At 43.9% G+C, this 22201-nt stretch overlaps 1 protein-coding gene across 1 annotated transcript in view; it reads left to right on the forward strand.

Annotated features, from left to right (window-relative positions):
- Positions 1-22201, forward strand: part of PLXDC2 (plexin domain containing 2) — a 378653-nt gene that overhangs the window by 206130 nt on the left and 150322 nt on the right. The window contains exon 4 of the mRNA XM_054020649.1: positions 1211-1280. Coding sequence (XP_053876624.1) covers positions 1211-1280 — 70 coding nt within the window. The remainder of the gene's footprint in view (positions 1-1210; positions 1281-22201) is intronic.

Genomic DNA, 22201 nt, shown 5'->3' on the forward strand with positions numbered 1-22201 from the left:
TGGAGGGTGGTCACGGGGGTTACTCCCCTGACTCCCAGCTTCTCCCACACCCCCCAAAAAAATTTCCCCACCAGTTGCTGTCCCGGCCCATCAGGGTAAGCAGCTGGCGCGCTGGGACACTTTGTTTACTTAGGTTTACCTCCGTGCCTGCAGACGCTCAAGGTAAACAAACCATCTCGGCCCACCAGTGGCTTATCCTGATGGCCTGGGAACCAAAGTTTGCTGACCCCTGAATTATAGGGTCAGCTTATGAACAGGTTATAAAATTTTTCCATTTTTACATATCCATCTTGGGGGGGTTGCCTTATAAACGAACTGGCTTATGATCGAGTATATACAGTATGTACATTAGTATACCATGTTTGTCAACAAAGAAAACATGTATGGAAAAAAACTGTTTGTTAGTTCACATACTGTCATTAGATGTGCCATCTTGATTTGAAGTGTTCAGTTTATATATATATAGAGAGAGAGAGTCTTCATAGTCTAGTTAGCACAATGAAAATGCATTTCGCCGTTCCAGTTGTAAATAAAAAAAAGTAATAACAAATCCCTTCAAAATTCTGGTTTCCATTTAAGAGGAAAGAAAATCTAATTTCAAGTCACTGTAATCTTCAGTGATTAATTTCATGCCAAATAAGTCATTAAAAATCTCTGATGGCTGGAGAAACTAATCCTTTTGCAACGGAGCCAAATTCAATCCAAAGGTAGTATACAAATTAAAAACAAGACAGAAATGGGCTTAGAAAAATACATTTGAAGGATATTTTAAACACAGACCATTGCCTTCAATTGATGGAGTGGACAAATATTAGGGTATGTTGTAATAATCAGATACTATTATAGCCTTGAAATAATGATGGTTGTCATCCTAAGAAAAAAGGCAGAAATAACCTTGCTTAGTGGAAACCCTTCCCAAACATGATGATTACCCATCACAGAATAGAATCATCCATTTAGCGGGGCTGTATATTTTTTTTAATCAGTAGTGTAGATCCTATGATTCCATGTGATGTGCTTTCAGGCCTTTAGCTCGTACACATTTTTTTTCCAGTTTAACCACTGGGGATTCCAAATGAGGGATGGCAAGGCTGCTTTAAAAATGGCAGGAGAAAATGGGTTAATCACATTTTGAAGTGGAGGGCTCTTCATTTTTCTCTTCCTATTCTTAACATTATTGATTTTTCTTTTTTGGTGTTGTTCCTTGCAGAGAGTGAATCTGTCCTTCGATTTTCCATTTTATGGACATTTCCTACGTGAAATTACTGTGGCAACTGGGGGTAAGTGGCTTTCTACCCATTCACTTAAAGGAATCTGACAAGAGTTTCCTGCAGCTGTTTTCTTCAGATGTCAAGAGATAAAGTGTAGTATTTATTTGGGAAATGTTCCTTTCCACAGAAAGCACATCACAGAATAATTGTCATGTTGAAAAACCTCCAGTTGCTCAAGTGAAACTGATCTAAAAGTGTTTTCAGCAGAAAAACAAATAGTCTGAATAATTTTCTGTTTAACTATTTCCCCATTCTCCATTTGTTTTTACTTCCTTTTGTGATCAGAGCTGTAATGCTGGTTGTGGAAATTGGTCAGAAGCCACAAAGGAGGGAAAACTTAAGCAGGGGAGAAATTAATTGACTTTTTTCAATTCCAGAAAGAAGAATCCCAGCTTGTGTATTAAGGAACTATACCATCAGGCTAAGAAACTGCTTGATTCAAATCCTGTCTAGTTTATAGCACTCAGATTGTGATTTTACTTTAATTTCCTAGGTAACTATCTTGAACTGCATGGGTAATCTGCTCAGGAACAAGAGCTGGTGCATGTCCTCTCCACATTGAGGGAGGGGCGGACTGGGTAATAAATTTTCATTGGTCGGGCTTCTGACCAGGGCATGATGGTACAGCTCTGGGGTCCCGGGCTGGGGAGCTGTGGGGAATTGTCTGGAGCCTCTCTGTTGTTGGTTCATGAGTGGCTAGGAGAAGCATTCATGTAACTCAGCTGGGAGTGTCCCTGCCTGTGGATGTCTGTGTAAGTGCAGGACCTGGAGAGGTTTGCAGCTTGTCAAAGCATCACAGTGAGAGTGGGAGCTCAGGTTGATAAGACAGAGGACTCAGCAATATCCCAGTTCCAGGTTGAACCAGTCACAATCTCACAACACATACTTTGTATACAATTTATCATAGTCTTGTAAAAAGGGTGAACCAAGGGGTACAGACTGTCACAGCAGTGTGGTACTTGCTTGTTACCAAGAGTACCAGTTTTCCAAGTCAGTAGCTGCTGACTTCCCCATTTCCACTGTACAGATGAAGGCTCAGTATCATGGATCAGACATACTTAGTCTCCCTCCAGATGCAACAGAATTCTTATGCGTGCTGGTTGAGCTTGTAGAAAGGGCTGTGTGTTCGGGTTCAGGTTTTGATTCACTGTATAGTCTCAGAGTATGGGGAATTTTTCCCTTTACCATAGACTTACTGTGTATATGTTTATGGCCCAATCCTGTGAATAGTTCTGCACAGTAGTCTGCCTTGCAGTGTAATATAACTGTGATTTCGTGCTTCCTCTGGGAACACATAACACATTGCACACTTAACCTATGTACATGTGTCAACTTTGAATACTTCCTAAGGTTATAATCAATGTGTGGGAGATGAATCTCTCCTTAGAGGAGGGGTTCCGTCTCTGTGGGAGAAAGCTCCTTGAAAAGAAGCAGAACTCTTTAACTGCCATTGGAAATGTGCTGTGTGTCCCAGAACTGGGTATTTCCTTGTTCTTAAGGGTTTGCATTGCTTAACCTTTCAACATAGTTGTTTTATAGAGTTTTCTGTTTCCTTTATAGTTGCTATCATTGAGTTTGTTGAATGAGATTTTTCACTTAGTATTTCAATGAGCTCTGATCATTGTTGCTGGAAAGTTGAATACTAACATGGTCTTTAAATTAACAAAATTGTAAAGGGGGAGGAAGGGACTAGAACAGGCAGCCACCGGGGTAATAGTTGCTGTTTCAGAGTGGTGCTAATTGGCAGCACTTTCAATCTCAGGGTTAAAATATTGTAGCTGGTGTTCCTTGAGACAGATTGCTCTAGTGTGGGCTGGTGTGAACAGGTGGCAATATTGAGTAAAGGCTGGTGTTAGTTTTTCTTCTGCGTGTTTAAGGATTGGTTAAAATGAGGCACAATAAAAAGCATACAGACTTGTGTGATGATCTTCATTATCAAGATTTTCTCTTTCTTAGCAACAAAAATCTGACAGGGAGCTGGCCTCGATTATTCTGAAACTATTGAATATCTGCAGGGATTTCTCTTTTGTTTTCCATTCCACTTGGCCTTGTATTTACATCTAAGTGCCAGATATCAGGTGCTCATTCCTGTAGTGCTTGCTCAGAGGCAGATCCTCAACCCAGTACCAAACCCAAGTAAATGCTTTGTGGGCTGAGGGGGGAACTGGTTAGAGCCTTGGATGGAAATAATCTCCCTCTACACTCCCCCGGCACCTGCTGCAGCTGGAAGATGGCAGTCGCCCCGTGACTGCTACATTCTTCCTCCTCAAAGGTCATGTCCCTCTGGTTCCACAGATTCCATCCTTACCTCCTTGTGTAACCCCCATTTTGATAAAATGCTTTTTGAGGAAAAAACCTATCTAAAAATAGTTTCTAATTAAGTTTCTAATTAAGATACATTAAGATGTATTATAGCTCAAAGATATCTCATCATGGAATAGGGATTATAAATTCTAATTCTATAGTATGAGATGATATATTCATGTAATGTTTAAGAAAAGTTTTGTAAATAAATTCCAATTGTTCATGGATTAGGGACCCAATCTTATGGGGCTCCAGGGGCTTCTGTATAGATGATTTAGGTTACTCTTTCTATCTACCCAATGGGATTTAGTGTGCAGTCTAGAAGATACCATCAGAGAAGCTTAGTTTTGCAGTTCTCAAACTGTGGATTTGTGTCTCCAGAGATAACATGCTTGTTAACTGCAAAAATGTTTTTAAACAAACAAATAAATAAATAAATAATATATAGAGGTGAGAAATAACAGACCTCAACCCTATTGTCCCTCTGCAAATTTGTGCACACAGAGTCAATCTCTTACCTCTCTCTGAAAGTGCAAAGTTTCAAAAAGTTCAATGAATAGAAGTTTGTTGGGGGTGGAATAGATCTGGACAAGGAGAAGAAGTCTGGAGATAAATGTGAGAAGGGAGGGACAGGCAGTAGAAACAAAAGTGAAACTGTTTGAGCAGCATATTCGAGAAGTCTTGCAGTCTTTCTGACTGTAGTCTTCATTGATTTGAGATCTAACATACCATTCTCTCACTAGAAGGGAAAACCTATAATGGCACCAGTAGGGTTACCATTCGTCCGGATTTACCCGGACATGTCCTCCTTTTGTGTGCTAAAAATAGCGTCCGGGGGGAATTTGTAAAGCACTCACAATGTCCGGGATTTCCCCCTCCCCTGGCAGAGCAGAGCGAGCGGCTGGGAGGGCTGCAGGAAAGTCCCGGGCTGGACTCCGGAGCAGCTTCCTCCTCCCACCCCCCCTTCCCTGCATTCTGAGCCGGCCGGCAGCTCCTCCTCCTGCAGCCCGCTCCGGCAGCCCTGTGCAGGGCCAGGGACCGGGTTTTGTGTTGTGCTGGGGAGCTCAGCCATGTGTCCGGCTGGCACAGAGCCCAACACCCTGTTCTGAGCAGCAGGGTAAGGGGGGGCAGGAGAAGGGACAGGGAGGTTCTGGATGGGGCAGTCAAGAAACGGGTGGGGGCTTTTGGAGGGGAGTGGAGAAAGTTTTGGGCAGTCAGGGTACAGGTAGGGGTAGGGTCCTGGGGGGCAGTTGGGGGGGGGGTCTTAGGAGGGGGCAGTTAGGGGACAAGGAACAGGGAGTCTTAGGTAGGGGGTGGGGTTCTGGAGGGCAGTTAGGAGCAGGGGTCCCAGGAGGGGGCAGTCAGGGGACAAGGAGCGGGGGGTAGGGAGCTGGGAGTTCTGGGGGGGAGCTGTCAGGGGGCAGGAGTGGGGAGAGGGATCGGAGCAGTCAGGGGACAGGGAGCAGAGGGGTTTAGATGGGTTGGGAGTTCTGGGGGGGCTGTCAGGGGGCAGGAGTGTGGAGAGGGATCGGAGCAGTCAGGGGACAGGGAGCAGAGGGGTTTAGATGGGTTGGGAGTTCTGGGGGGGGCTGTCAGGGGGTGGGGAGTGGTTGGATGGGGCGTGGGAGTCCCAGGGGTCTGTCTGGGGGTGGGGGTGTGGATAAGGGTTGGGGCAGTCAGGGGACAAGAGGCAAGGAGGCTTAGATAGGGAGTGGAGTCCCGGGGGGCAGTTAGGGGCAGGGGTCCCAGGAGGGGGCAGTCAGGGGACAAGGAACGGGGGGAGGGTTGGGGGTTCTGGGGGGCGGGAAGTGGGAGGGGCGGGGCTAGGGCGGGGCTCCTCCCGTCCTCTTTTTTGCTTGTTGAAATATGGTAACCCTAGTTCTCACAGTGTGGTGCATTGAGGTTTGCACCTATTTCATTCTGCATATTTTTCAGAGAGCAGATAAACAAAACCAGAGGAATATTTCTAAACCATAAGCAGTGTGGTTTAGTGGATAGAGCTCTGGACAGGATGCAGGAGACCTGACTTCGATTCCTGGCTATGGCCTGCTGGCTGATCTTGGATAAGTCACTTTCCCCATTTGTAAAATGAGGATAATGATACTGACCTCCTTTTGCAAAGCACTTTGAGCTCTACAGATGAAAAGTGTTATGTAAGAACTTGTTGTTATGTGCTCTTTTTCAGGCAAAAATCCCATTTCATTTCAGGGTCAGGACCATTGTTCACACAGTAATAAAGTCTGCAGTAGTTTCCTAGATTGCTTTACTTTACATTACAAAAGTGTCTATTGTGGCATTAAATAAGAATAATTAGCGATTGTTTTATTTTTAAAGCACCCTTCCTCTGCTTGATGTGCAATATAACAAAAAATAAAATACAATAGTGTGCACTGAAATGTTATATTAAAACTAAAACAAAGCCAAATGTACTAAAGCTATCCTTGAAAAATTAAGATTTGATCCAAAGCCCACTGAAGTCAATGAGAATCTTTCCACTGAGTTCTATGCGTTTTGAATCAGGACCTCGAGAAGGTGTATGACACACAAAAAGAGTAATTAATATATGGGCTCAACAGCGGACATTCAAGAAACAATTTAGTGGGCAAAATCCCACTTCCCTAAATGTAGGGGAGGAGGGGCTGAAATACTTGTCAATAGGGAAATAAGTTTCATGGTTTATCATCATTGCAATAAAAGAGCAATTGACTGTGAACCTAAGAAAACTCCTGAAAGATATGCGGTGTCAGAGTGCAATTGTTCATCGGGAAGAGGCTCAAGAAGGAGGTCTCTGATGCCACCAAGACCTTCACCGTTAAGAGTTTTAAATCTCAACATCGTCATAGAGCTTAGGGCCAGAAAGGACCACCAGATCACCTAGTCTGAGCTCCTGCACATCACATGCCACTGAATACCATCCAGTTACTCCTCTATGGAGCCCAATAACCCGGATGAAACTAAAGTATTACAGTCCAATAGTTTACAGTATAAACCAGCATTTCTCAAATGCAGCCACCGTGGTCGCAAGCGGTCACCAGGGGCTTTTCTTGCAGCCACAGCCTCCTGGGCTGTACTGGGGGGGGGAGCAGCAGGGGCCCCTCTTCCAGGACCACCAGTGGCATTTGGGCCCCGCCCGGCTCTAGAGACACAAATGCTGGAGGTGCATGCACCTGGTGAATTCCCCGGGCGGGGGGTAAGGGAGGAGGCTTCGGCCATGGGGCTTCGGGCTCCATCCACACAATAGCAGGCTCTTGTTCCAGGCTCACCACCCATGCCATCGTCCCTGGTAGGGTTACCATACGTCCGGATTTTCCCGGACATGTCCGGCTTTTGGGGGCTCAAATCCCCGTCCGGGGGGAAATCCCCAAAAGCCGGGCATGTCCGGGAAAATCGGGAGGGAGGGAGGGCTCGGCCGCGGCCTCTTTGGCCGGGGCCGGTGCGGGGCCGGGGTCGCAGTGCCCGGCCGGGCTGGGCGCGGGGCCGGGCGGGGAGCAGGGGGCCGGGCCGCCGGGGTGCGCCGGGCCGCGGAGCCGGGGGGGTGCGCTGGGCCGCGGGGCCGGGGGGGTGCGCGGGGCCGCGGGGGTGCGCTGAGCCGGGGGGGCGGTCCGGGAGCCGGTCCGGGGCCGCGGGGGTGCGCCGGGCCGCGGGGGTGCGCTGAGCCGGGGGGCGGTCCGGGGTCGCGGAGCCGCGGGGGTGCGCTGAGCCGGTCCGGGAGCCGGTCCGGGGTCGCGGGGCCGGGGGGGTGCGCCGGCCGGCAGTGCTGGGCGGGCCGGGGGGGCCAGCCTGGGCCGCACCTCCTCCCCCCCCCCCCTTACCTGCTTCAGGTTTCCCGCGAATTAAATGTTCGCGGGAAGCAGGGGAGGGGGCGGAGACTTTGAGAGGGGGCGGAGTTGGGGCGGGGCATGGGCGGGGCTGGGGGCGGGGCCGGGGCCCCGTGGAGTGTCCTCCATTTGGAGGCACAAAATATGGTAACCCTAGGCACCAGGCCATAAAAAAGACCCAGTTTGGGAATAAGAACCATTCAAGAAATATAAGTTTGCTGATGATGTTTTAAAAAAAGTCACACTAGTGAACTGGTGGAAGTCACTTAAGCACTTGGATTCAGAGACTGTTGAAGTGATAATCTCACTTTTAATAGCAGTAGCATCTTCTACCGGTATAGAAAGAATATTTTCTTCCTTTAGATTAATTCATTCCAAATTGAGAAATGGGAATGAAATGATTGGTTTGGGGATTTAATGTGTCATTGTCATCAACTTCCATTTCAACAAGGTTACTTAATTTATGACTAGGAGGTAAAACTGTTTAAAGTGTTAGCATAATTCATCATGTACAGCTCTTACAGAGGTCAACATCTGTCATATGTGATTCCCATATATGTTAACTCTGATATTTATTTATTTATTTATGCTCTCTGAATACTTCTGGAGGCCTTCAGGTCTTTAATAATAGAAGGTATTATAATAAGTTGCTCAGTGTCAGTTGACTGTGAAACTTCCTTGAACTGAGGGTTTACAGGCCAACAGGTTTTTTATTCCTTTGCTCAGGTTTTTGATATTTTCATTCTAAACCTACCTGAACTGTGGGATGAACTGTGACGTGTCCTGTGCATAGGCAGGAGGGAGCTAAGCACAAGGAGCCTTTCTTCCTCCTGCTCCCCAATGCCAACTAGCAGATCTAGCTGGCTGAGTAGCAGGGCTCCACTGTGGAGCTCTGGGAGGAATTGTGCCAGGAGACCCAATCCTTCCCAAAGCTGTCCCAGGGTTTGGGGGCTTCAAGTCCCCCTCAACGAAGTGTCTTTTATTTTTAATTGTATTAATTTTGCATGCTAATGGCACTAATAGCTCTTCACTATTTTCTCTCTGTATGTGGCTAGCTTTGTTATTCATTGATCTACGTTTCCAAGTGGAGACCTGTGTCATCTAGTGTAAGTTACTTAGCAGGCTCTTTTCCTGTTCCCACATCTGGCCAACAACAGAGCATTTCCCCTCAATAATATCCATTGCTGTGTTAGCATAGTTATGCAGGGTGGCAGGAAATACAGCCTCTGGGAATTCATATGTTTGCCCCCCCAAGTTCTTATGTTGATTACTAGGCTCTAATGAGGTTTTTGAGTTTTTTGATTAACCTTTCTGATTAACCCTTAGGGTCATAAAGTGATGTTTTTCTCTGGTCTTTCCATGGAACAAAAAGATACTGCTATAAAAATGTATTCTGCAAATGAAGGATTTTGCTAAAGTCAATGTGTAGCTTGAGGACCATGGGAAAGTCATCTGGTTCCAGTTTTAAAACAGCTACTTGGTAATAACAAAAAGGTTGTGCACGTGAAGTGAAAATGATGTTTGATTATGAAACTTTCTTCAGAACCATAAAGGATCAGTTACGATCATTAAAGAGTAGTTTATTAGTGAGAAAATGTACAAAATTATATATGGACATACTTTTATATTTATATTTATAATTATGGACTCTGTAAAGATATGATTTATTTATTTTTTAAATTTTGACTTAAAAAAAAAAACGATCTTTTTCATGCAACACATAATTAGACTGTGGAACTCATTGCCACAAGAGGTTGTTGGGACCAAAAACATACCAGGTTCAAAGAGGAATGGGACATTTAGAAGACTTAACAAGAATTTCCAGAATTATAAAAGTAAAGACTTGAGGATGTGAAGGTGTTTTGGAAGGGATACAAACTCTCATGCTTCCAGGTTTAAGATACTCTGTAATTATTAGGATTGAGGTGATTTCCCTGAGGAGCAAACTATCCCTCCTCTCCACACTGCAGCTTATTGCACTTTCCTCTCAAGCATCTGGTACTGACCACTATCAGAGACAGAATACTGAACTAAATGGATGACAGAGATCTTATCCAGTATAACAATTCAAATATATATATGTGTGTGTGTATGTATGTACAATTTTTAAAGCATTTTCATTTTTTAAATTATAAAAATATGCACATACTTTGTTTTCTCTTTCATTAACACCCATTGATCTAGGACTGTGGTTCTCAACCAGGTAGTACACGTACCCCTTGGGGTATGCAGAGGCCTTCTAGGGGGTACATCAACTCATCTAGATATTTGCCTAGTCTTACAACAGGCTACATAAAAACCACTAGCAAAGTCAGCACAAATTAAAATTTCATACAGACAATGACTTGTTTATACAGCTCTCTACACTAAAATGTAAGTGCAATATTTATTTTCCAATCCATTTTTTTTATAACTGTATGGTAAAAATGAGAACATAAGCAATTTTTCAGTAAGTGTTTTGTGACACTTTTGCCTTTTTAAGTCTGATTTTGTACTCAAGTAGTTTTTAAGAGAGGTGAAACTTGGAGTATGCAAGACAAATCAGACCCCTGAAAGAAGTCTGGAAAGGTTGAGAACCACTGATCTGAGAGGGTGGCACTATACTTATAAAGCAATATCTGATCAATACAAAGACATACAGTGGACTATACTATGTTGAAACAATTTATTGTAAGTCCTCATTTCCTTTTGAACTGCTCTGAGTTCCGTATTGCTCTTGCTGATACTTGCTCAGTTATGGGTTTATTCTGATCAAGCTGAATCTTACAGGCCATGCCAGGAACACTGGTTTTTAGCCAGAGTTAGCAATCGTAACAGAGATTTTTTTTACCCATTTTTGAAGTTTTAACATCAGTAATGCCAGGGATACACAACTATGGGATTTTAGGAACAAGAATTTCCAGCATGTCCTTCATTGTGGTCTTGGAAAAATGAATATGAATACTTATACCAGCATCATTTCTTTCATCAAGCATGCCCTTTAATTTCATGTGGAAATGGTACCCAAGAATGTTGGGTTTTGGCACTCACACATAGAAAAACTTGCATGTTGGGCCTAAATGTGGAATACATTATTACTGTGATGGGTTTGGTCACAGAGACCTCCTTGGGACTGTCACCTGATGTGCTGGAATTACCTCTGAGCCTGTTTTCCACTGATAGCTTGGGACTCCAGAACCCTGCCTTGTTGAGCCAGACTGCTGCAACCAGTTCTGGTCCATGCCCCCAAAGCTGCAGACTTTAACCAAAAACTGTTCAGCAAGTCACCTATCTCCAGCACCCAGACACCCAGTTCCCAATGGGATCCAAACCCCAAATCAATCCATTTTACTCTGTATAAAGCTTATACAGGGTAAACTCATAAATTGTCTGCCATCTGCAGTGGCCAGGAGCTGCGGGGGTCTGCCTGCCACCCATGAAGGCCAGGAGCTGTGTGTGTGGGGGGGTGGGTACCCAGCAACTCCCTGCCTCCGCAGACGGCAGGGGACCCTGGTGCTGGCTGAAGTCACGGAGGTCTTTGGAAGTCACGGATTCCGTGACTTCCGTGACCTCCAAGGCTAAATCGCAACCTTACTCATGGAGCATAAACAGGAGAGAAGCTTTCCCTCTTTTAATAGTTTGTCTAATTGCTTCCTTTGTTACTCTTTTCCTGGCAGGTCAATATTTAGAGGCTTCAAAACAATACGATCATCGTGCCAGGGTCAATGTGACCTTCGAGTGAGCCAATCTTTCCAGACTCCTAATTTAAAATAAAAAACAGAGATACAGAGACTTCCTTTAAAACTCCCATGTTTTTTTTTTTTTTTTTTTTCTGATTTGGCAGTCTTGGAAGTTTCAACTTGGGTTTTGTTTTATTGTATTATTTAAAAGTTTTGAAAATCTGCTCCAATTAGGTTTTCTTTGGTCTCCAGGTTACAATTTACAGTCTGCCCTTTTTGTGCTGAACCCAGACACCCCTTTCTCACAAGTTTTCTTCAATTTAAGTAGCCTTCTGAATACCATACTTACTTTTGAAAACTAGTGTTTGCTTTACACAGTATAAATAATGGAGTCCTTTACATACTGGTTGTGATTGTAGACTTGAAGTATGTTTCTCTAACATAGATTCAAGTCAGTCAATTGAGATGATATTTGTCCTGGCTATTTAATATAATTAGTTAAATTAAGTCTTATTCATTAAAAAGAAACAGTTATAGTAACTCCTTGAATAGCAAGCCCTTAGAATCTAGGGTCAATTAATTGCACCAGAGTGATCGGAGAAACCTACTCTATGGGCCAAATCCTGAAGCCCCTGATTGGTTTTTCTTAGTCCTCGTTCAAGCAAATTCCCATTGATTTTAAAGTCCAAAGGGGGAAGCTAGGAGGAGAGGAGATGTGGGGAACGGTAAGGTTGGCGCTCAGGAGGTTTTGAGATTTGGGTGTTTTGACCAGTTGTAGTCTAGGAAGCTCGAGGGATGGGCTTATAGGGAAAAGGAGTGTTGAAAGTGAAAAGAGGCTAACAGAGTGGGAGGCAGGAGTTGAGATAGTCTGAGTTGGGTTTGTACGGAGGAGAGAGAATGCTGAGCTCCTGTGGTAAGGAACCAGCAATCTAACAACGGTGAGGGAAATGAACTGGGGAAGGGTTGGTACACTGCACATGGCGATGCATGGGGTCAAGACCACAGACTGGTGGATGTGGCTTGAAGTGGAGAGGGACAGAGAGGGGTAGCAGGGAGACCTAGAAGGCTGTTGGGGACCCAGATAACAAATGACAGTGAGCCTTGGCATTGGTAGGGGAAACATTATTGGGGGAAGAAGGGCAGGGAGTGTGGAGCTGGAAGTTGGTGGAGCTGGGGAGGAGGGAACTGTGTCCACCTGGCTGATGCTAAGTGGAGAGAAAGCAGCAGTACAGTTCTAAGTATGGGAAAGGATCTGGGGTAAATCAAAGCTACTGGAACTCTTACACTGAGGTTTCCAATCATAATAAATCCTAGGGAAGGAGAGGTGCCTCTGCTTCTGGACACATTTCCTCAGCACCTCCCATAAAGCAGAGCTACCACTTCCTCAAACCTGTAGCCATAGATGAAGAGGTGGAGCAAGCTTACCTTGCTGACTGTATTAATGCATATCACCAGAGCCATTCTGAAACACTGAGATAGCAGGTATGGCATATAAAGCACTGCTTTGGGCTCTTCCACCCAGGAGACTCATTCATCACTTAATGAAGAGTGAATTTTCTAGCAAAAATTAGAGAACTAGCAGCAGGTATTGGATGGCAATGGTGACATTATGATACTGAGTCCATCACACTTATTTCTAGTCCAAATCCTCTCCCCGTTCGTGCAGGAGAAAGAATCTGAGAGGGACTCTCGCTAGAGCGTGTCTGTTTCACAGGATCATGATTGCCAGGGGACAGGTCACCGTTTAACAGCTATGAGGAACTGGCAGTAATAACTGTGGAGAACTGGCCATTGACTAGTAAATACCATCACATGGTGATTCTACTTATCACCATTGAGCATGTATATTTTGTACTACATGTTATGGAGGAGCTGATGAGAAAATCCCCTCTCCATTAAGCTCCCTTTGTCTGCTACTCCTATGCTCATCTCTGCCTCTTTTCATGCTGTCCCTTATTCTTGGACCAGCCTGGTTCTCTCCTTAAAGACAGTGACCTTTCCCCTGAGAACCCTCTTATTTCCCCTTGCGTTCCATCACTGAACCTTACAACTCTTTCTGCTCCAACTCTTGTGTCTTATCCATACAAACTGGATCAGGAGCTCCTAAGGGCCTTTTCTATCAAGATCTATATACATCTACATCATTATGGCTTTGATTCACCAAAGCACTTAAATACTTGCTGGATTTTAAACATGTGAGCAGTTACACTGAAGTGTCCTGCAGGACTGATAATTCAGGCACCTAAGTCTGGGGTTTAAGTGCCAAAGTACCTTTGTGGTTCCCACCCCGTATAACTAGCCAGTAGAATTGCTCACTTACTTAAAGTCAAGCAAGTGCTTAAGTACTTTGCTGGATCAGATCCTTAGTATTTAATAATAAAATAACTTGTCCAGTGCTGGGGTCAGTACTCCTTTTTGGATAATTAAAATGGGATGGCCTATAACTGGCTTACATCATTCTAAGTGATAGATTATACTCGTACCTCCAGGGACTGGTTGTATGTACTCTGACTCATCCCTAATGTCTCATTATGTATGTAGAGTTTACTACTTGAACATACATTTGTGCATTCTGGTTTTTAGTTTAGCAGCACTGTAAAAAATTTCACTAATTCTTGAATTCTTTTGTACTGTACTTTTACTGTACAGTAAATACCCTTAAGTCCAGTTTATGTGCTACTAGGGTTTTGAGGTGGTGGTTTCTAAATCTTACACACAGTGTGGTGTTTGTACGGTGAGCTGTAAGGTTATTTATGAGTTCAGGAGTAAGCTTTAACTCTGTTCTGCCTTCATGGTGAGAGACTGTGAAATTCACTGTGGACATCCAGTCTCACATTTTTTGTGTGCTGCTACCACAATATATGAGCCTCAACTCTCAATTTAATAGATCGATCAGGGATTGTGAAGTACAGTTATTCTAAAAGTCATTTACTGGGGGAGGGGGGAATCATTTCCAAACCTAACAAACCAGACAACTGAAAACTGATGAGAAAAGTGGATAGTATGTTTAATGTTTAATTAAAAAAGGAATTTTCTGATAATGAGTAGAAAAACAAGCCTCCGCGAGTAACATTGTATTTCCCAATAATGATTCCTTACTATAGATAGCATAGACCTAATAACGCCTGTTCAGGCCCTTCAACTTTCTAATATCTACAGGAACTATAAGTGTATTTTAAAATCTGTGTTTGTGCCCTAGTGCTCTGTTTCATAAAATAAAATCAGTCTGACTGGCAGTGGGTCAAACAGATCCGGAAAAATTCACATAACCTCTTGAGACAGACTGCAGGGAGTAAACAGGTGAGCCTGCACTCTGACCACTTAGATCAGTGATACTTAGACCGCAGTGGTTCAGGAGCCAAATTAGTGTTTAACATTACCCAAAAGAGCCACAGTAGTGTGAATTCATTGTTTCATTTACTCTCTAGATAGATAGACAGATAGATAGACAGATATTCTCACAGCAAAATGACTGACCAAATATTATTATTTTGTCAACTACCGTTGATAAACTACAACATAGTAAAAGCACCCTGAGTGGTTAATAACTTAGATTGGTTAATTAAAATCAGTGTTTTAATATCATATGCGGCAAAGAGCTGCAGGAGACACTTGCAGTTCGGGAGCCTCAATCTGAGTATCACTGACTTACATGCTAATTAGCAACAGAGGGTCCTGTGGCACCTTTGAGACTAACAGAAGTACTGGGAGCATAAGCTTTCGTGGGTAAGAACCTCACTTCTTCAGATGCAAGACAAGTCTTGCATCTGAAGAAGTGAGGTTCTTACCCACGAAAGCTTATGCTCCCAGTACTTCTGTTAGTCTCAAAGGTGCCACAGGACCCTCTGTTGCTTTTTACAGATTCAGACTAACACGGCTACCCCTCTGATACTTGACAACATGCTAATTAGTTCACCAGAGGAAGCTGATTGGAGTAATTAGCTAATCAAACTGGCGGGCTGTGTGGGATAAAGATTCAATTAGCCCGTCAGCCCAAATCTGATAAAGAGGCACAGGAAGGAAGTTGGAGGGGAAGAACAGGACTAGCTCAGCCCAGTTACATAGAGATCTCAGAAAAGGGAGACCTCTGTTCCCCTCAGGTTCTGAGGAGAGGGCCAGTAGCTCTGTAAATATTGTAAATAGACTGTGGTATGGGGACTGTAGTTGTAATGATGGAGAGAACTTGAAATAAAAGGTCACTGAGTGCACACCTCACGTAATCAGTGCAGTTTCTGTGGGGAAGAAGACAGGAGCAGAGCCGTGCCCTGTTATACCTCTGAACACAGGGAATTTGGGAAGGCTGGGGAAAATACTGACAATCCAGCTAATCATTATTAATAATATAATATTTAACATTCAGGTTGTGGTAATGTCTAATGGTCATAACTAGATTTCGCCCCATTGTTCTAGGTGCTGTACAAACTGTTCCTGCTCCAAAAGAGTGTAATTCTTAAGTAAGAATTCTTCAACATATTGAATTCTTAAGGACCCTGACTTGAAAGAAAAGTGCAATGGATTATAAAATGGCTTCCGCTCACTTATTCCAATGTGAGTCATGCTGAAGGGCCTTCTCAAGCTTCCATGTAAACAAGTGGCTAAACTCATGTTGACTCCAGTGAGAGCATGGATTACATCCCAAATCATTATTTCTTTAAAAGGTGCTATTAATAAAAAGTTTTAGTATAAAATAATGAAGCTTGAAGCAGCTAGTATAGCTGGCTATCTTGTCATCACCTACATGATGGGACCTGAGTGCTGTATCTCTCTGAGATGTTTTCAGTTCTGCGTGTGTATCCATGTCAAATTTATAATTTTTACCCCCCAAAAAATATGGAAATCGTCATCTGTTACTTGTGTTTCTGGCTACACCTCTGAGCTTCCTGACTTGGCTTGTCATCAGGCTTTCCTGTAGGAATTGCTGTTAAAATGGCAGCCCACAGATATTTGGTCCTGATTGTGCTTCCAATAAAGCCAATTGAAAAACTCTCATTGACTTCAGTGGAGCAAGATGATTCCCTTAGACCTGGTCTACACTGGGAGTGGGGGAGATTAATCTAAGTTACGCAACTTCAGCTACGTGAATATGTAGCTGAAGTTGACATAATTAGATCTACTCACTGCAGTGAGTCAACTGCTGTCGCTCCCCCGTCGACTCTGCCTGTGCCTCTCGCGGCAGTGGAGTACAGGAGTCGACGGGAGAGCACTCTAGACTAGACGTGATAAATCAACCCCCGCTGGATTGATTGCTGGCCACCAATCTGGCGATAGTCTAGACAGACCCTTAGTCTGCCATTTGTTTCATGTCAAGGGAGATGTTAACATATTTGTAACTACTGCTTTGTAATTTCCTTGTTTAAATCAATCTGATGAAGTGTAACATTATGTGGTAATCTAAAACAGTACTGAACTCACTGCTGCTTTCTTTTGAGATAGCAGAGTGCATTTAGAAATTGTAAGGAAGCAACAGAAATCATTACTTTAACCATTTGGGTTTGCTGTAAGGCCCATCTTTTCCCCCAAGGCATTTAGGGAGGTTGGAAAGGCATCAGAGAACAGGCTGGAGGAAGATATGAGAGGAGTATCTTTGTATATGTAGATATAGTGTTCATTCTTGTAGAGTAATCTATTAATTGGAAAATTTATAACTGGAAAATCTGACTAACTGAACTGTTATACTTCAAATTTTAGCTAAACTAAATGTTTGTGTCAAATTTTGGAAGTTTTGTGGAGCTGTGGTTATATGTCAGTGAAGTCCAATAAATACTTTTTTTACTCTATATACTAAGGACTAAATTTTCAAAAGTGACTAGTGATTCTGGGTGATTACATTTTTGGGTCCCAAGTTTGCATCTTAAAGGGGCCTCATTTTCAGAAAGTGCTGAAGACTCATCATATGAAAATCAGGCATTTTTGAAAACAGGCACAAAATCCAGAGAGAACTTGCATTCTTCTGTTTATTTAATAAGAGACAAGAATTCTAAGAAAATTAGAGATTTACAAGTCTGAAAGAATGCCTTAAGATTCTGTCTCTGTTAGTGTTTCTGATATAAACAGACCTCTTCCCCCTTTCACTTCAATGATTCATCATGACCCTAGCAATCTGTATAAAGCAATTTTAGAAAATGACAACATATTTCACTCTAACTACATTCATGAGTGTGGGCTTTTTGGTTTTGTTTCTGTTGTTGTGGAGTAAGCAGCTTGATATCTAGAAGTAAAAGTTTGCAACCCTAAGATAGGCTTAATTACAATCAATGGAGGATTTCAAAGTGAGCACTGAAATTAGTGTAGGTAGCAAAGCAAAGGTACAGAGATGCCTGATGCCAATCATCACTGATGTGGTGATGGGAAATATCATGCGGGACCTGCATGGAGACAGCACTAGAAAAGGTTGAGGACCATCTCCCTGATAGCACAGCACATGAATTAAGATGTAGTGTATGTTTGATCACTTGTTTCAGTAGAATTACCAAAAATATTGTGCCCCTTCCTCAGTGTTACTAAGTGATGAACCCCCTACCACTTAATTTGTAATGAAAGAGGTGCTGGGAATCAAGCAATTTTTTTACATTCATAACTGCCACAGCAAGCCCAGAGGTGCCAGAGCTATGAACTGACAAGCCTAGAGGAGCCCTGGCAAGCCCCGGCACAAATTAAGCACTGATGACCCCACTTTGTTTCATCCTAATCCTCAACTCCCCCATGATTCTCAATTCCCATTTGCCCTTTTGAGAAAATACAGGAAGGGAATCAAACTGGTAAGCCTTTTTATTACTTTGGCTAAAATAGCCCCCTTTCTCTGTCTGGGCTCTATTAGTGTTGGAGGATAAGTCTGCATCTGTAATGACAGTAGCACCTGTGATGGGATCCCCGGGTACAACTTGGAACTGTGGGACCATTGTGTCCCCTTAACTCTCCAACGTCGGCTGTCTCTCATGATGCTTTGCTAGTGACAAGCAGCAAATCCCTGCAGGTGCTGTTATCACTTAGCCACCAGCATTCAGAGACACACCCAGGTAGATTGCACTTATGCTCTCTATGGCCTTGGCTACACTGGCGGTGTACAGCGCTGCAACTTGCTGCGCTCAGGGGTGTGAAAAAACACCCCTCCCCCCCTGAGCGCAGCAAGTGCAGCTCTGTAAAGCGCCAGTGTAATCAGAACCTGCAGCGCTGCACGCTCGCTCGCAGCACTGTAAGCTACTCCCCTCAGAGAGGTGGAGAACATACAGCGCTGCGAGAGCTGTATGTACGCTGTGAAGTCCCGAGTGTAGCCAAGGCCTAAGCCACTCATGAACTATACATAGGGAGACACCAGCAAATCCCCACAGCCCCCAGCTTTGTATCGTCTTACACTGCTCAAGACCTTCTCTTGAACAATGCAAGCTCATTAATTACTTCACCACTTCATCAAGGATAGTGGACATGCACCAGTCTTTGTAACCTCAGCAGATCCCCCAAGCACTTTAGACAAACTCACTGGTAAGGATAAAACATTAAAATAAGTTTAACTACAGAAAGATACATTTTAGTGATTATAAGTGGTAGGCATAAAGGTCAGAGAAAGTTAAGAAAATAAAAAGAAAACATGCATTCTAAATCCTAACTTTCAGACTAAGCAAGAGTTGAATCAAACAGCTTTTCTCACACCACTGGACATTGTGGGCAGGTTACAGTTCTTAATACATAGGCTGAATTTCCTTCTCAGCCAATCTCCTCAGTTCAAAGTCTTTGTCTTCCCAGCATTCTTGTTGCCTTCCGAGTAGGTGGGGGAGGATAGGGGTGATCTCCTGGTGCCACTGTCCCTTATTTTATACTCTCAATTCATGTCCCAGGGAAGATACTGGTGCAGGTATGTCCTGGTGGATCTTGCTGAGTCACAGAGTTGAGCAATCCTCATTGTGTGGTGCTTGTGCAACTGTCTCTTACAGAATTGTAAATCTCTTGTTTACAATTCCCCTGCTGGTCAGTGGCTCATGATGGTCACTTAAACGGAGTGTGGGTCACCACCTTTGTTGTCACTGGAAAGCTAGCAGTGGGCATCTCCCAAACTCACAACATATTCCAATAACAACCATATAGCAAAATATGATAATTCCATATACAATGATGGTACACATATTTTGACAGAACAATGAGTTTCAGCAGATCATGACTTTTCATATGGTACCTTACAAGACATATTTTGTATGAAACATTTCAACAATATACAAATGATGAATATGGGGGTTATAGGGTGCTATTTTGAGATACAGCATGTCACACACCCGTAAAAGGATAACATTAAGAATGGAGTTTTATTAATTTCTGAATTGTTCTACGCACTTGATTGAATGAAAAAAATGAAGAGTAATGTAGTATGCTTTAGAAGTGTGGGGTTGTACTGGTATTTCAGCAAAGGAGGAGTGTCTATTAATTTGTGGGCTGTAGGCTAGCTGTGTAAATACTATAAAAGAAGTATGTTGAACTCTGAGCTGAGTGGCAGTGATGGTGTGATTTCATGTTTCTCAGATTTTAGTTGCACTGAAACAACAAATAAAATCAGTTGTGAGAGGTGAGGGGATAGCTTGGCTGTGCAATATAATTCAATTTCTGTAACCACATTCACTCACTGTAATAGATGTCCTGCTTTCTCTCTTTGCCTTTCCCTGGGGAGATTTAACTATAAAGGCATATGAATATTTTTGAAATATTGACTGAGAGTTATAAATTTCTCTTCTCACAGCTGTTCAACCCTACAGTGAAAAATAAAGATTTTTCTTTCAAGGGAGTAGTCTTCTATGAAGTGTGATTATGTGGCATTAAGACCTAATAGTATTTTTTATTTTCATGCTCTGTATCCAACAGTTTCCCACCTGTCACACAAAATATTGTTTTAAGGGCAAAATTGTGCCTATTATACACCAGCCCATATTGATCACCGAAGGGGTTGCTCCATGAACCATTGTGCATGGGGACTCCTGGAGTGCCCTGGGGATCAGGCTAAGTGCAATCTGTGGGTGAGCCCTTAATAAAGTGCAGTGTACCTTGCCTCTGTATCCAAACAGGACTCTCCCTCCTCCTCATTGTACATCCCTGTTCTCTTCATCTAGTGTCCCTGAGCTGTACCCTGTGCTAGGGGCAAAAGTGGGAGAAAAGCTCCTTGGGACCTACACAGGGAGGCTAGCCACAGTCTGACCCCAAATATTAAAGTGCCCCATACTTTGGAACTGTTCTTCAAACCCCATTTTAAAGGAGTTAATATCATAGCACATATGTTCCAATTATTAACATCTCCAAAACAGCACAACAAATTGACAGGGATCCTATCTTGATTTGGTTTAAAAATGTACAGTATCCAGTGAGTAGCAGTAATACATGGCACCTGCACTGCCCAGGTACAGCCTGCAAGCATGTCCAGTCAATAGCTAACCTAAAGCTTCGCATCAGTTAGGATGTATTTAGCTAATGAGAACTATGGAAAGTTTGCAATTATTGTTGCTCATGCTTTTATAGTCATTGATAGATGTATATGGTCTAATGCATAATTTTAACTTCCAGCATAGAGGTGGTTTTTATAATACAGAGATAATGGAAACAAAGGTTGTGTTTAGCTGTGAAAAGTCCAAGAAATACTATTTTAAATTACCCAGCAAGTCTTCACTGTGCATGAGTTGAGTTATTCCAACAGTCACAAGGTACTCAGCAGACTTCTCCTTGGGCTGCCACCTTGACGTGGTAGAGAAGCTTGCGTATACTTAAGACCCTAAGAGCGATGCCGTCTGGAGTCCTGTACTCCTGGTAGGGTCACCCATGGCAGTAAAGTAAAAGTCGAGGTACCAGACAAAGTGCAGCACAGCACAATCTAATATAAGACCTCAACGGCCTAACAGGCAGATGAAGGAGTATTACCTCTCATCAGCTGTGAAGGCGGACGAAGGCTGCAACAGAGGAGAAACCCCCGGTCGTCTTGGACCTCCTTGCCACCGGACACAGGTGCCTCTTCCGCCAAGTTTTGTGTGGCTGCTTGTGTGCATCAGCTCCCCCACATTAAACTACTCACGTGCCGGCTTCTTTTACAGAAAAACTTTTTCTCCACCCCTACCCATAAAAGTCTTGTGGCGAGTGATAATGGGGATAGGTGAAGTGATCACCAGGAGTCACCTAGTCACAGACCCACAGGCAGGCGGTGACTGCAAGATGGTCGTCATGTGCCCCAGACTGGGATAGAGGGGGCATTTTGGGCAGCAGCGGTCATGACTGAGCAGGCCTTTTTAGGAACCCCTCTGATCACCCCATTTATCCTCACAGGGAAGGCGCTAGAAAAGATGCCCCAAATATAGGCTATCCCACCATACCTGATGGGATAACTGTGTCCAGAGGGATCACTCCCAATGCAGTCGAAAAACAAATGTTTCTTGCAACTTGAAATGTCCGTACCCCACGGACTGGTGGGACCGCATAGTGCTGCAGGTCTGGGATGAATCACAGTGGCTGCGAAACTTTCGGATGCGGAAGGGAACTTTCCTGGAACTTTGAGTTGCTGTCCCCTGCCCTGAAGCGCAAGGACACCCAGATGCGAGCAGCCCTGACTGTCCAGAAGCGAGTGGCCATAGCCTCTGGAAGCTTGCAATGCCAGACAGTTACCGGTCAGTCGCGAACCACTTTGGCGTCGGCAAATCTACCGTGGGGGTTGCTGAGATGCAAGTAGCCAACGTAATCGTTGAGCTACTGCTGTCAAAGGTAGTGACCCTTGGAAACGTGCAGGTCATCATAGATGGCTTCACCGCGATGGGATTCCCGAACTGCAGTGGGGCTATAGATGGAACTCACATCCCTATCCTGGGACCGGACCACCAGGCCAGCCAGTACATTAACCAAAAGGGCTGCTTTTCAATGGTGCTGCAAGCACTGGTGGACCATAGGGGTCGTTTTACAAACATCAACGTCGGATGGCCGGGCAAGGTTCATGACACTTGTGTTTTCAGGAACTCTGGTCTGTTTAGATGGCTGCAGGAAGGTATTTACTTCCCGGACCAGAAAATAACTGTTGGGGATGTGGAGATGCCTATAGTGATCCTCGGGGACCCAGCCTACCCGCTAATGCCCTGGCTCATGAAGCCCTATACAGGCACCCTGGACACTGAAAAAGAACTCTTCAACTACCGTCTGA

The sequence above is a fragment of the Malaclemys terrapin genome, chromosome 2, assembly GCF_027887155.1.
Source record: "Malaclemys terrapin pileata isolate rMalTer1 chromosome 2, rMalTer1.hap1, whole genome shotgun sequence".
Lineage (NCBI taxonomy): Eukaryota > Metazoa > Chordata > Testudines > Emydidae > Malaclemys > Malaclemys terrapin.